The 15,934-nt window shown below is 38.8% G+C and overlaps 1 protein-coding gene and 1 long non-coding RNA gene across 3 annotated transcripts in view; one reads left to right on the plus strand and one right to left on the minus strand.

The window, feature by feature from the left end:
* Nucleotides 1–624: 624 nt before the first annotated feature.
* LOC129456978 (uncharacterized) lies at nucleotides 625–4,970 on the plus strand. Its single transcript, XR_008649026.1, has 4 exons — nucleotides 625–703; nucleotides 2,024–2,098; nucleotides 4,437–4,472; nucleotides 4,854–4,970. It is a non-coding gene; the product is annotated as an uncharacterized LOC129456978 (long non-coding RNA).
* A 1,070-nt stretch (nucleotides 4,971–6,040) lies between these two features.
* The window catches only part of LOC117385172 (interleukin-1 receptor accessory protein-like 1), a 309,308-nt gene continuing 299,414 nt past the window's right edge, over nucleotides 6,041–15,934 (minus strand). The window contains exons 8-10 of one of the 2 annotated variants that reach the window (XR_008649013.1): nucleotides 13,390–13,560; nucleotides 6,529–7,405; nucleotides 6,041–6,458 (exon numbers count right to left, since the gene is read on the minus strand). Coding sequence is in view for 1 of the 2 variants with exons in the window: in XM_033982445.2 (XP_033838336.2) it covers nucleotides 6,663–7,405; nucleotides 9,672–9,716; nucleotides 13,390–13,560 (959 nt within the window). In the remaining variant the exon portion in view is untranslated. Of the gene's footprint in view, nucleotides 7,406–9,671; nucleotides 9,717–13,389; nucleotides 13,561–15,934 lie in introns of both variants that reach the window. The other variant, XM_033982445.2, reaches the window with a different exon arrangement.

Raw genomic sequence — 15,934 nt, forward strand, 5'->3', positions numbered from 1 at the left:
ACTCCACTGCAGCAGCCAGCTGTTTGTAATCAGACACACCAGGCTGTAATCAGGACAGTCCTGCCAATGGAAGCTGCAAATGAGCCTAGTTTGCACCAAAATTGCCAAAAAATGATTAGGAACAGTAGATAATGTCATTAAAACACCATATACACAGTCTGGTAACAAATAATGAGGGTAAAATGTTTAGTTACACTTTAATATGATGTTCAGTTTTAATTGTATGCATCTAGCCAATAGCCATCTACCTCAGACTGCTCCTGCGCCTTCCTGACAACTGCCTCTGATGCCCTCCCACTGGAAAACCTGGAACAACACTGAAGGTAGGAGGCATTTACGAGAAGATTTCACACAATAAGTTACAAACTTCAGCATAAGGTTGTGCACACGTGAAAATTTTGTTGGATTTTGTTAGATTTGATGCCATGTGAGAAGCTGTGGTTTAAAAAGCAGCACTACAGTAATGCAAATATATAAAACAAAATGAAACATTTTGAATAAAACTGTACTGTTTATTATGTGAAAATCTCAGCTTGTATTGTTGTGGAAATTTTGTCTCGCCCCCCAGTGATTTGTGAAGTTTAAAAGCTGATTACTTTTTTTTCCCCCAGCTGTTGGAACTGGTCATAACTGGCCAAACCTCTAGCGCCCTCTCTCTATTGCAGAAGGTCCCAATGACAAGAGAGGATTGACAATTCATTTGGTGAGTTTTTACTGTGTGAATGTGCTGATTATGGGATGAGAAAGAAGGACGTCCTAATGCTGAATAAATGTGATGTCAGACTTTAGAGAATATTGCAGTAAAAAGTATGAATTCAGTGTTAACTGTATCCACCTGGTTGCTTTGTGTAGCAGTAAGAAAAACAGAAGGTTGGTAGCATTAGAATAGTGTTTTAAATATAGCTACCCTTAGAGGTGCATTTTAAAGACAGCAGGTGGCAGCACTAGACTACACTTTCCTACAGTGGTTATTACATAATTTTCTTATAGACAGCTGCAGCAGAGGTGGAGGGGGCATTAGTCTACATGCAGCCTGTTTCAAACACTTAAAATACAAATGCAAATTTAAATTGAAGTTTACATTTAAAGTGATATTTTACAGCCAATTAAACAGTACTATTACTACTCTTCACCACATGGTACTGGTGGTTTTAAAAGGCAGATCTTATTTTTGAATGTATGACCTTTGAATGTATTTGTTACAATATTGTAATGATAAATAGATTAATGCCAATATTACAGCTACTGTTACTGTACCTGAGCAAGTGTGCGCCCAGTAACTACACCGCTAATGAACAGGTAAAAAAAAGAAAGATTTGATTAAATGAACTGGTGGACACAAGCTTTTAACATGAAGTCCATTTGTGCACATAAATTAATATTACAAAGATGACAAAACATTAAAATCACATTTAAATCAATATTAATAGGAGCGGGTAATATTGACTGATTAAAGTTTTTGGCATTACATGGATAACAATATTCAGATGAAATGTGCTACATGAGTCTGTAAATGTCTTGGATCAAGTTTCGCACAAAACATCAACAAACCTTGAAATGATCTCTCTCTTTATGCTCTTGTTTGGGTTTTACAGCAAATGTTTTTGAGGTTTTAATTGGTTTAATTATATACTTGATATTGTAATGTTGATTTTATCCAAAACATAACCATTTTTCAGTATCTCCTGCCTCTGTTTATGTGTCCAATCAAAGTTCTACAGTCGACCACTCAGCGCTCCATGACTGGCTGCTCTATATGAAACTGGGTTAACAGCCACTGCAGACAATTGGCCTGTTTCCTGGTGCAGAAGATATGTCAAATAAGGGCATAGAGGAAGAGATGCGAGTAACAAGGCCTTCTGGGAATTGTTGTACTGTAGCTTTACCTGCGTGTGCAAAACATCAGGACTTGATCTGCCACATTTGAGTTATCTGGGGAGAGGATTATAGCGTGACAAGATGATGAAGTGTAGAGTGTAGATGGTTTGATTTGACTTTTAGTTTTTTTTGTATCCCTCCTCAGAGCTCCAGACGGCATATGGGCCGATGTCAGCGTGTGTGAAAACATCTGCCAAGCGCGTACAGGCGGAAAGAAGAGGTAAGAGGACACACTATAAGAATGGTTTGGAAATGTATGCAAACGTGTTTATATTATGTATAAAAACTAGCAATACTATAAGACTTATAAGTAGACTAAACCAGAAAGAAGCCAGCACTCAACCACATCTAAACCAAAACTGATACTAAAATCTATTAATATTTTTGTATTTTTAAATAAGGATTCAATTCACAGTGCACATTTTAAACACGTTCAGGAACATTAACATTTGACAGAAGAAATCTGAACTGCTAAACTAATACAAGAATCCCATGTATTTCAGAACATTTGTAGAAGTAAATAGTGTAATCAGCCACGGGTCTAAACTAGGGCTGAAACAAGTACCCTGAACCGGGGACCGAACATTGAAATGACCTGAAGCTCTCCTGCACAACAGTCCATTACAAATCCATGTTTAAATACATTCTTTGAAAAATAGGTCTAGATCGATGACCTCACTCCAAGGTAACATCTGCTTAATTTAATACAAAAACAATTTCAAATGAAGTGGCAGCGTGAAATTAGATCTTAATACCAGTCATTCAAGGCTAAAGTACTACGCCATGTGCTTCTGTGTATTCATTTAAAACAAACCAACTAGACTTCTGAAGAAATCAACATAATGACATAAGTTGAATGAAGTTAAAATGACCAATATGTCCTCCCTGGAGTGTTATTCTGTGTAAAAGCCGCTAACCCTGTAGTTTAGACCTCTACAAACATGTTCTAAAATATCCCTGTGTCTCCATGGGGGTGTTATTCTGTATAAAAAGTGCTAACCCTGTAATTTAGACCTTTGCTCTGAAATGCATGGGATTGTCGGATTAGTTTAGCAGTTCCTTCCAGATGCATTAACATTCGAGACAAGATTGAAATGTGCACTATGAACTGAATTTAAAAAAAAAAGTCTTTATACTTTATTCTTGCTCGATCAACTCTGAAACCCATTGATAACCGTCTGAAACATCTCCATCAGTTTTGAACACAGCACAAAAATACAAACTGGCAGTCAAATCTCGTAAATGTGGCTTTATTAATAAGAACAGTATCTCTTTTAATGAACATTGCAGATACATAATAGAAAATAAATCAGAAATACCAGAAGAGACTCAGTAGCCTCCTCCCAATAATGGTGAAAGTGCCTGGAATAGTTCTGTGCTATATAACGACAGTAAGATTTGTGATCCAAATTCACCCAAAACATCATCTGACTTTATTCACCCAGCTTTTCAAAGTAAGAGCTGATAAACTCCAAATACATTTAGTCAGTTGTTTGTTTTATAGTAGTAGTAGTTTTATTTTGAAGCTCAATTAGAAATGTTAAAGCTTGTTTCTGTAACTCCAAACTTTGTTTTTGTCAACCTATATATTACGCCCCAGGACGCCGACTTTGCAAAGAAAAAAAAAGGCTTTCAAAAATAACAGCGATAACATTCTAGGGCTCTTACTTTGAAAAGCCTCATTAGCTGCATCTTTGTTTCCATCATATAATTATATAGCTTTTCAAAATAAGCGCACAGCCATCAAACTCTGTATTAAGCGTAATATTTTGAATTAAAAGGGCTCTTACTTTGAAAATCCCCTTGTATAACCACAATTGTATTATGGCTCGATTGTCTCATATCATTTTGACCTTGATTTATATTTACACATTTGTTTTGGGAATGACTTGGGTCGATTTTCCATAGTATTCCGCTATTTCCTTGTATTGCACTGTGAGCGTTTCATCCAGGCCAGTATAAAATCACACTAAAATACCCCAAACGAAGACAGAAACATTTCAATAAAACATGGCAAAAGACTGTATTTAAGTATTTATTATGATGGTTTTGCATATTTTGTTTGGCACAAAACTTATGGGATGTTCAGTGTTGTGTGGAGTTGAGGTTAGTTGGAGGATGGCCTTTTTTCTATTGAGCGTTATAGCGCAGGTTGGTACAGTTGCCTTGTTGCTAGTTAGATGGGTGGAGTAATGATTAAAGGCGCTGTACCTGATTTTTACTGTCTTAAAAATGGGAAAAACAGAACAAGTTCATTTTAAACTGTTTGCACTAGTCCAGTTATTCCTCACTTACCTCATGCATTCAGAGCATCCTAATTATTCACCATGAGTTTATAAGCACTTTTCACAACTCTAGAGAGACCAGAGCGGAGTTTTGCTATGACGGTAAAGCCAACAACTATTACGCACTTCCTGATCGGACAATACATCTCTTTATATTTTGAAATCAAGAGCTGCTTATACAATAGATCTCGAAGAAAAATCTGGTACAGCATCTTTTAATATAGATTTTATAAGCAGCATTTGATATTTGACGTTATGAACCTTTCCCCACAGGAGCTGGGACGACTGCCCTCTTCCTCGTTAATCCAGGTTGGTGGTTATCTTCCTCCCACAACATTCCATACTCTTGTCGTACTTTTAAGCAAGACGCCAAACACTCCAATTTGTTAATGTAATGTTAACTATAATTTGGTGGTAGGCACAAAGATATATGTCATATCAACCCAACCAATACCTTACCACTCAACAGAAATGTCCTTTGTAATTGGGCAGACCACATCTAAACTGAATTAGCCAGTGTTACTCTGGATATTACTATATTCACTTGCTTTTACATACATTCATGTTACTGTTATTGGACGGAGGACTAACAGGGTTTTGTAATAGGTTGATCGTGTTTTACACTGTGATTGGTTAGCAGCGAGGTGTTGTAGCCCTGTTAAGCCTGTTTTTTTTTTTGTGTTTGCTTAGTGACTCCCGGACTAATAAATGACCAAGTGGTCATTTCAAGATGGCCGACAATATCAAAGCTGTCAATGTGGATGAGATGAGCAAGTTTTAGCCCTGGACAGCTGCGTTGGAAGGAAAACCAAGGTAAGATTTCAGCTCCTATTATAAGCACCAATCAGCCACAACATTACAACCACCTACAAGAACAGAATAGGCTTGTCACAATCATTACTATATCAACTCATGGTTCAGTGTAGGAAAGCTGGAACAAAAGATTTTGGGGCTCAATATTTATCGTGTGTAATTTTTTTACAATTGTGGGGAGATTATTTAGCCATTTTTAATAATACAGATTTGACTTGTAGAAGGTAGAATAACATCTACGGCTAAATTATTGGTTTATTCTGTTTATCTGTTGCAGCTCAGGCCTTTTGAATGATACAATATATTTAAAAATGGTTTACATCTTGCTTTGTCAGTGACATAAATCGGTTCTTTTATGGCAATATATTGTGCTTCAAAACAAGTTGAGTCAAGTCAAATTGAAAGTTGTGATCACCATCACACTTGTTTTGTTGTACGTTTTACCATTGACATGTAGCTCACAATGTTTTGGCTGATTGGTGTTTTGTAAACTGGCTGTGTGCACATCAGCGCTCAAGCTGCTTCTGGTCACTAATGGCCATCGTCTGCATTGTCCCCTCCATTTTTAGTATTCCAGTTGGGTTTTTGTCAAAGTTGAACTAAAATATAAGCTTTAAGTGGCAAACGGCGAGTTAGTCTCAAAGCTAATGCTAACATTAATTAGGTCATTTAAGGTCAATTGATTTTAAATGTGGGTAGGTCCAATTTGTGGTAGGACTGTACCTACCAATGAAAAGGTTGAAAAATGGTGACTAAATATTTTAGTAGTAGATATTTAGTCACCATTTTCAGCCTTTTTTGGGTTAAAAATGTATAATGTGAAAACTGCTTGAGTCTATGATTAATTGTAGTCCTAGTTCATCCTCCACCATCTGTAACCCACTTTATTCTTAAATGATTCATTTTAGCACAACTTTGCAAAAACCCGATAATGGAGGACAAAAGGGCAGATAACTGTTGGTGACTAGAACTAGCTAAGGCGCTGTTGTCCACAGAGTTAGCATGACATCATTGATCCAGTTAATGTGCAGTGTCTATGAAGAAGTCAACACAATTTCTGTTGCAATATGGGTAAGACATTTAGTGAAAACCTATTTTATTTTCCATAATCTACTTGTATCATTTTCACAAAAACAATATTGTACCCTCGTAGCCATCTTCACTTTAGAAGTTCTCTAAGCAAATATCCCTCAGTTACAAAAATAGACTTTTTTCATAAAATAACACAATAATTAGATTTTTCAGTGATATAATCTTCTGTTAAGGTAAATAGCAAGGCTGTTTTTTCAAAATAAATGTGACAAAGTGAAGCCTAGCACCGTTTTAGTCCTTTTCCAGATCAGTCATTGATGGACTCTTTGTTTTGCATATTCCAGTTTAGTCCATCCTGGAAAACCGGGAAAAATCAGCCACAAAAGTCCAGAGGCTGCATCCCATCGTCTACATGGATAAAGATAACATCCGCACTTCTCTCAGGCTTCACTTTACCAAAAAATCCAAAATATGAGAGAACACAGATGCTACAAAGAATTACAAAAAGATATGTACAAACCCTGTTTTCCTGGTCGGGCGATGATAGTTGGCTTGTGTTACTGAGTACAGGCAAACAAAGTCCTCCTCCGGGCTCTGGTCCCTGTTGTTCCCTGGTGCACAGAGGAGCATGAGCAGCAGCAGCACAGTCCTGTGTCACCAGATCACAGAGGAGATGCTGGTTTCTCGGGGCAGCAGGGGCAGCATGGCGTTGTTGCCGGCGTGGCTCTCCTCCATGCTCTGTTGCCTTGGCGACCTGCCCTGCGGTCTCTGGCCGTTGAGCAGCGTCATGGGGATGTTGCAGTAGGTGTGCTGGTTGCCGAGCTGGTTGCCGAGCGTGGCGGACAGCGGCGGCAGAGTGCCCCCCGGAGGCAGGTCGTAGTCGTAACCGCGGTAGTAGTGCTTCTGCTGCCTCAGCTGAGTGTGGCAGGTGCCGAAGGAGGAGCGCAGGTCCGGGTGCGCCGTGGCCATCGCTGTGGAGGTTGCCATGGAGATGGCAGAGACAGTCTGCAGCTCGCCGAAGGGGCCCTGCTCGCTGACGTCCAGCACCTGCTCGTGGGAGATGGTCAGAGGACCCTCCAGGCGCTTAAAGGGCATCTCGTACAGCAGCTGCTTCCAGAACTTGGAGCTCAGTTTGTTGCTCTTGGGGCCGTGCCACTTGATGACCGTGAGCATTTTGATGGTGTGTTTGAGCGCCTCCACTTCCTGGTAGTTCATGATGCCGCGAAGCTCGGCGCACTCGATCAGGATCACCTTTATCTCTCCCGTCACCAGCATGTTCCTGAGGCGCGTCTCCAGCTCAAAGATACTCCACCCCCTCCGCACCACATAGCTGGGCGTCATAACGATGATCAGACGCTTGCTCTGGTCCACGCAGCGAGCCACGTCCTCGATGTACGCTGGGAATGGAAACAACGGAATGAGAAGCAGCACACATATATGCAAAATGTTACTTTAAACTGTACATTCTGCGTACTGCTCTAATAAACGTTCTGGCATGTGAAATATGTTTTAATCCATCATTACTTAAAGGGGCACTACTTTTCTGGTGTGAGCTAAGACAAGTAGGACGTTTGAACTACAACAAGACACGTTACTGTATGTTTTAAGTTCAAAGTATTGCTCAAAAGAGAACGTTATATTGATCCTATAACTGCAGCTTAGTACTGACTTAATTGTCCAGGTCTTCAGCAAAACGAATGACGCAACTTAGAATCAAACATTGCATTAGTCTTTTGAAGATTTAAAGCTTGTGGCGTAGAAGAACCAACTGCTGCTCTTTAATCAACGTTTAACACAAGCATTTCCAATTCATTTAAAAGAGAAAGAGGGACTGACAAAAAAGTCATTAACCATGGTGGATTTTAAATAGAGTAATGCAGAAGCCTTAGGAGAATTATGATTAAGTAGATTACATTAGTGATATGTTGAGATACTGATGACACCTGGATGCACTAGAACAAGAGTATATCTGCAGTCTACCATTTACTGCTGGTAGTACGAACTATTGCCATGCTGTTATTGTCACTACAATGAATTTGGTAGAAAAGAAAACTAGTTACAAGAACCCTCCACTAGTTTACTACTGCTTAGCTCTGGTTTTCTGATGATCATATAAGATTAAAACCAGACATACCCAGTGATAGCAGATACTTTAACTACCAGTGTTTCTTTCTGCTATTGTAGCCATGTTTTAAAAAATATATATTTTCAGTTTTTCGGGATACTCTGATTAAGGCGTATTATGTCAGTGGCAGAAATGACTTTCAGTATTATCTTTGAAATTTGTAATTGTGAGAGGCCTACAAGTACTGCAGTTATAACTACTGCTACAACTTGCAGCTACTTAAAACAGTCAATGGCTACTACCATCTGACCACTAGAGCTCAGTAAAATACAACTGTATGCATTATTTTACTTGGATGGGCCAAATAATTATTCTTCAGAGAGACGGCATTAAAGGTTTTATCCTCCGCTAAGTCTAATGTGGGTCAAAGGTCAAAAGCATGGCAGTTATTCCTTCATATTTTATGTCCAGGTTTTGACAAGTGAACTACGGCTGTGCCTCCAGGTCGTAACTCTGATTAAGCAGAGGGGAGATTTAAAACACTACTTTGCATTTGCTGACATCTCATTTATACGTTTTTTCAAACCACTGACCTAATGCTTGACTGGACATTTGCTTTTTATAGAATTGGATTATAAACATAACGCGCTCACTATCAAAAATATTTAAAGTGCATCAATTAAGTGGCAGTTTGTGGGAAAAAGTTTAAGGGACCATTTTGGCACATGGAAGGCATGGTCTGGACATTTAAACAATAAAAAAATAAAGGTGGTGTAATTTTGTTTTAACTTTGTGGTTGCTAAGTAACAGTTATGGAATTACTTCTACATGTGTCAGATCTGCTGCCCGTGTCCAACCAGGAATAATCCATGGACCAGACCCCAGAATTTGACACATCTGTATCACTCAAGGTGCCAAGGGCGAGCAGTGATTTTTGAAAAGTTCTATATTTTGGTGTAGACTTTTTTGAGTTTCAGCTGTGTCAGTTATCAGCGTCTCAAGTGTGGAAAAAGCACTTTAGACACAGGTCCATATTTTGATTTAGGCCATGGGCCGACTGTCAAATGATTTAAACTATTGTGTTTGGCACCATCTTAAACAAAACTGTCTCGTCTTTCATTTAACCCCAATTGTGACTGACAATTACTGTGGTAACTGTAGCTTTTCAAACTGTCATGTGAGAACATTTTTTCACCACGCTGATAGTCTATCTCACCAAAATCACTGATGGGCCCTTGCCACCACAGTGATACCGACATTTTGTCTGGCTCATGGACTGGAAAGAAAATTATAAACAAAATTAAACTAGATTTTCTGTAAATTCTTCAATACCCATTTTAATGAAATGGGTAATTTAACCTGTCACATGCACTTCAAGACTTCAAACTTGTGGATAATTTTGCAATAATGTGTCATTTGGGCGAAAAATAAAATGACATCTGATCTATTGTACATTTTTTCTTCTTAATGAATTGTGATTAGAAAAGATTATGTTGTCATATAAAGAATAAAATACCATAGAGAGCAGTTGCACTTAAATACATGTGAATAAACAGTTGGATTTACAGACGCGTCAAAAATCTGGGGAGTGAAAGTACCTCTAAGTAGCCTGGTGTCATCCTGGAAATGATCATTGGTGAAACCTAAACAAAATATTTCACATTTAAAAATCGGGTCAAATATCATTTTGGTGGAGACTCGAGTCTGGCATAAACTTTATCCTGGCCATTTTCAGACCAGTTTATTCCAGTTTAATATGGGATTTGTAGCATAAAAAAGTCAAGGAAGATTTCCAACTTGCTAATCCAAAAATATTGCTTCAAGGGCCCATCTCACGCATTTTCTGATCTGTTCTGTTTCCTCATGAAAAACATCCCTGCAGTTGTATTTGTTTCATTCACACATTTAGACAGAGTTGTTCTCTCAAACAGAAAACACTCTGTTCCACCTTGTAATGTCATGTGGTAATGCAGGAAGTGCTCCACTGTGTTTTTAAATTTCATTCACCTTCACTAGAATCATTTGAATAATTTCAGCACTGGAATTTTCAATCTCTTCTGAACAAACGGTAACTTGAAAACTACCACTTCATGACATCACAAAGGGAAACAGCATTTTGATCTTCAGAGATGTGGACAGCCCAAGAATGCACCATTACTCAAACATATGAATGAAACAAAACAACTCGGGGTATGTTTGAGGAGGTAACAACATTCTAACATGTCTTAATGCTCAAAGAGTCAATTTTGTGTAACATAGGACTTCATACTTACGTCGATTAGAATAATATTGTCACTAATGCTAGGGTGCACTCTTCATCTAGGGATTATGTTTCATTATGCTAGCGCTTGAGATGCTAATGCAATCCCCAATGGGAGCTAGCCAATATTTGCACATATAGACATGTAAGACAATGTAGCTAGTTTAGCGTTAGCGTATTAGCATACACACTTGTGGTTCCTCCCAATCCTTGCATTTTTATGCCATTTTCCCATATTACAGAAGTCCCAATATGACACACGGATATATCAAAGAGATGTCCAATTATTAGTAATGGAGTGTGCGGGGAGGGCAGGCAGATGCAAGTATTGAAATGAAGAATAATTACACTGCGATAACATCAAATTAAAATGTCTGTTGATGAGTTAATCCAACATAAACCACGACAAGTAGCACACATGCCAAAATCTCCATGCACAAGATGCCAGGCTTTTTAGAGATATGATTCAACATGTAAAAATGGATCAAAAATACAGCTACAATTCTCAATATTTTTCACATTCACTTACATGGTATTGTTACCACTACTTCTAATTACTGCTTCTACAACACATTTACAACTGCAACAATTTATTAATACAACCTGCTGGTACATTTGAATTTCAGACTTTGCACTACCGACATCACAATCACTGAAGACATGACAACTACCATTTTATATAAAGTATCACCACTGTTATCCTAGTTACTGCACTGCTACTGCCAACTTTATACTGCAGTTATTACTACACAAATTGCAGCAACTAATCACACAGAGCACTATGTATTACTATATCTTTACTGCTACTATGCAACATTTAAACCTGTTACTACAACTAAAGGTACAATACAATTGAATGTTTACTACTCAAAACAGACGACTACTTACATGGCTGAACTACAACCACTGTTATCCCATTTACTTTCCTTGGACTGCTAAATACAACTGCTACCATTAATACAACTAAAAGTACAATGTGGTTAGGGTTACCATTTGTACAGCTGTTATTGCCTTCTTTAAACCGCTATTTAGGCCTGGGACTCTACAAAATCTACATTACAAAATACCAACAACAATGTACTTCTACTTAATTTTAGAAAAAGATTTCAAACTTTTTTTTAATGAATGAAAACAGCACCTTTGAGGAGGTACTGTGTACTGTACTGTGAGTAATTTCAATCTGATTTTAGAGCTATTCAAAGTTTTAGATGACCTGCTTTAACCGCAGACAGGAGAGCGCTCGATTTGAATCCTTTTAGACCTGAGCTGCATTGGACATGGTCCATCACATGATTTTACTAAAGCTCCTAAAATCTGCACGTGATTGGTTCTGTTCATATCTTTTAAACAGAATCTTTGCGGTCACCATAGGTCATTTTACCTCCTCCTCTGCCTCCACTCCCTGTGATGTGCCGCAAGGTTCCATTTTAGGTCCCATTGTTTTTACTATTTATATGCTCCCCAAGGACACGGAGTATAATGTGTCCTTCCTCTCCTCTGCTGACGACAGACAGATATACCTCCTGCTGGGACCCGGAAGCCTCGCTGCTGTTACACTGCTTTAACGATGTGAACAGTTGGATGGTGCAGAACTTTCTTCAGCTCAACACACCTCCAACTCTGTAGTTATCCTCATCAATCCACCCCAGTCCATTTTACATATTCAGAACCACCTTGGCCCCCTCTCCGCGAACATAACTCCCTCTGCCAGAAATCTCAGTATATTCTTCGACTCCCATCTTACTTTCCACACCCAAGTTAAGAAAACCATCCCATCTCGCTTCCTCCATCTCCGGACTATTTCCAAAATGAAATATATCCCCTTCCCCCCACCCCCGATCTCCATAAAGTTGTCCATCCTCTCATTTTCTCCAGACTCGACTACTGTAACTCCCTCCTCTCTGGCGCTGACAAAACTCTCTCAAAGCCTCCGAGTGCTTCAGAATGCAGCAGCTCGGCTTCGCACCAGTTTTAAGCGATGACAACACGTCAGCCCCGTTTTAGCTTCTCTTCACTGGCTGCCTGCGCGTTTTAGAATTGAGAAAAAGATTTTACAGATCACCATTAAAGCTTGTTTAGGTCTTGCACCAAGTTAAATTTCAGACCTTTTTAACCCTCTACACGCCCTCCCCGCTGCCTTAGATCCTCGCTGTTCCAAGGCTGAAGCTAAGGACGAAAGGTGATCGCCCTTTTTGGGTGCGGGCACTTCAGCTTTGGAGTGACCCCGAGGAGACTAGTCTTGCACCATCAGTATCATCTTTTAAATCACTTCTTAAAACTCACTTTTATCGTCGGGCCTTTTTATAAAATGTCTTCTATTTTTATGTGTGCATCTTTGTATTTTTATGTTTTGCCTTAGACACGTAGAAAATAAAAAAGCGTTGAGGGGGTGTGTCCAAACTTTTGACTTGTGTATGCACATTAAGACATAACTATATTAGCAACACACATTTTTACTACAACTACTCAAAATGGACTACTACAGTGTCAAAGCAAGACAAATGCCATTCTATAACTACTTTTATAGAGACTGTACTACTGCTACTATTAAACAGCTGCTAATATAAGTACAATTATTATTGCACAGACTTGCAGCTACTAAGAACAAGCATTATGACACACGCACGCACACACGCACACACACACACACAGTAATACAACTATTGCTACAAAAAACTGCTCCATCTCATTCGTGCACTGGTCTATTGAATATCAGTGTACAAAACTGATCTACTGCAAGACAAATGCAATCAAAACATTGCTGTTACTGCGAGAAACTACTACCACAAAAACACTACTACCACTGCTGTCCTATTTACTGTATTCGTGCTACAACAGATGCACAACTGCTATTAATACTAGAGGTACAATATGCAACTTCATGTACACATCACTGAAATACTGCAAGACGACCATATCAAAATTTAAAATGTAAATGATAAAATATGTGATTTGCAGGCCTGAGTCACAACAACACAGATGGAGCATGAACACAGCACGAGCCACAGACACATGCCACGAGACGTTCAGGCGCCGTGGGAGAAGAGAGCGCTTACTTCCTGTTGGGATCAAGTCTCTGTCTGGTATGAAGAGTTTATACCCGTAGTGCTTCTCCAGGACTTCAGGCAGGATCTCCAAGGCAAAGCGCTCCTCCTCTCGGGTCTCCTGGCTCCACTGGTCAGGGTCGACTTTAGTGTAGGACAGATACGCGTCGTAGTCTTTGTTTTCTGCAGAAGACAAACCAAAATACACGGTCAATGTTCAAATAGGTTATGTGTTACAGAGGTGGGTAGTACTCAGATACTCAGATTTGGTACCTTTTTGAAGTTGTACTTTTTAAGAGTACTGTTCTAGCAGTATACTTTTACTCTTTAGTATTTCTATTGGAGTAACAGTATTCTTGAGAAAGTTTTTGATACTCTTCCCAGTGTGAGTAAGTCTCCGAGTGACAAAAGTTTTATGTCGACAATATGAAATGATTTGAACATTTGCTTCTTGTACTGCTCCTTCAGATGTGATTTAGTTTCTCATTTTTGTGTCTGTACCAGGTTTTGTGAATTTAATATTCTGTCTTTCAAAATACATTCACTTCAAATTATAAATCAGATGTTATGTCTGACAATTTAAGTTACGCTTTTGTGGACCACTACTTGAGTAATTATTTTGAAGTACAATTTTTGGCTACCCACCCATGTTTTGTCTTTTTTTTATGTATATTTATTTTGCATTGGTAATTTACATTTTATAACAGGACTGCATGATAAATCATAATCAAAATTTGCTGTTTGTGTATCCCCAGGTACACGTCAGTCCTTTTTATCCGACTACTGCACATCGCATCAGGTTTGTGAAGTTGTAGTGTATCGTTTTGTATCCTGCTTTTGTATATTTATGGAAAATTGTCGTGCGGGAGCGTGGGTTATGTAGGATAGCTAACCATAAGGATTAGCATGATGCACGCTGATTGTAATGTGACGGCGCTCTGAAGGGGGAGGAGACTCAAAAACCCAAGTGAAACATGTTAATACATAATAGGCATTTTCAAACCAAAAAGCAACATGGTGACCTGATACGTGTTAGCAGTTAACCCCATAGAAGAGTAATACAGCCTCTCTTTAAAAAGTCCAGCACTCCATTAAACATTGGTCACAACCTTCTATGCTACGTGGCTAATGTATGCTAGCCATCTCTCAATATGAGCTATAATGTATACAGCCTAGAGGTAAAACTGAACTCATGATACAGGGCCAGGATAAACACTCGGGCTGCAAACCACACATATATGTAACATGTTTTCAATGTTTTCTTTTGCCGTTCATTACATTTTGTTCAGGAGATTAATACTTTGCAACACAAGGAGCAGGCGAGAGGCGGTAATCTAATTTAGTGTCAAATTTTGTTTGGGAGTTCGGTGCACTGCTGTCACGCGGTGAATATTTAGGGCCTTTTGTTCGAAATAATTATAATTAAAAGGAGTGAGAGGAGGAGCTGAACCAATTTAAAAAGCGAAGAAGGACAAAACTAAAATTATAAGACTTTCTGCAAATCTTTTATAATGTCGTGATTGGTGCATTTTCAGAACAGGCTTTGTAATTCTTGTCTTCTATAAATCTGTTCTGTTATTTTCAGTCGACATTTTTAAACTTTACCCTTGATTTTTTTCAATGATTTGGGGATATATAATGCAATAAATGAATGCACTGTTATTACATTATTTACAAAGTGTCACTTATAGTTAAACATGTCCAAGAGTATCAGCATTTTGAGAGGACATTTAGCTCTCCAATAACACATTATATCATCCAAATAATTACAACTTTGTCTATACTGGTAATTTGTCTCTTGGCAAGACACTTCACCCACATTGCTCACTACAGTTATGAATTGGATGAGGAGGGCATCTGGCTAAAAATCAGTTTGACCTGTAACTGCTACAACTACTACAATAACAATTACTACTGCATCTACTACTAATGCTCCCATATGCAGCTTTCATTCTTAAGGTGTAATTCAGGTTCAAGTATCGCACAAAACGTGAATGGAGCACATCATTAGCGACCAAACGGGAGAAATATCACTTTATACTCCGTTTGGGAGATGGTGCTAGTATTTTTTAGGTCACTTTTAATTGTTTTGAATAGATGATATACTCAATATTCAAATTTTGCACGTCTCCAAAATAATAGATCCAACTATGTTCAGTTTTGCCTTTCAGACCTCCAACTTGGGGCTTTGAAAAGACATCTTCCTCCATGGATCATTGTTATTCAGCTAGCACAGCGGCGCGGCGGAGATGCTAAAGCTTTATCTCTATGCAGGTGGAGGTGCAGTGATCTAATCTAAAATACTGCGCCCATGGGACATCCGGAGGCTGCCTGCTGGGCCTTATTGAACCTAAACCTTTTATAGGGAGGAACAAATTGAAAATCTGTTCCTCTGTTCCCGGAGCTCACTCTGGGTGGCGCAATTAAAAGAGACACTGGCTGGTGAATTTGGTGCTCAAGAAGGAGGGTTTTTTTATTCTGGTTTAGTCACAGGTACAAGGCACCTGTGGTCTCCATTTATTTCATTCCATTTATTTCAAGCAGATTAATGGACACA

Source organism: Periophthalmus magnuspinnatus, chromosome 2 (genome assembly GCF_009829125.3).
Source record: "Periophthalmus magnuspinnatus isolate fPerMag1 chromosome 2, fPerMag1.2.pri, whole genome shotgun sequence".
Classification (NCBI taxonomy): domain Eukaryota; kingdom Metazoa; phylum Chordata; class Actinopteri; order Gobiiformes; family Gobiidae; genus Periophthalmus; species Periophthalmus magnuspinnatus.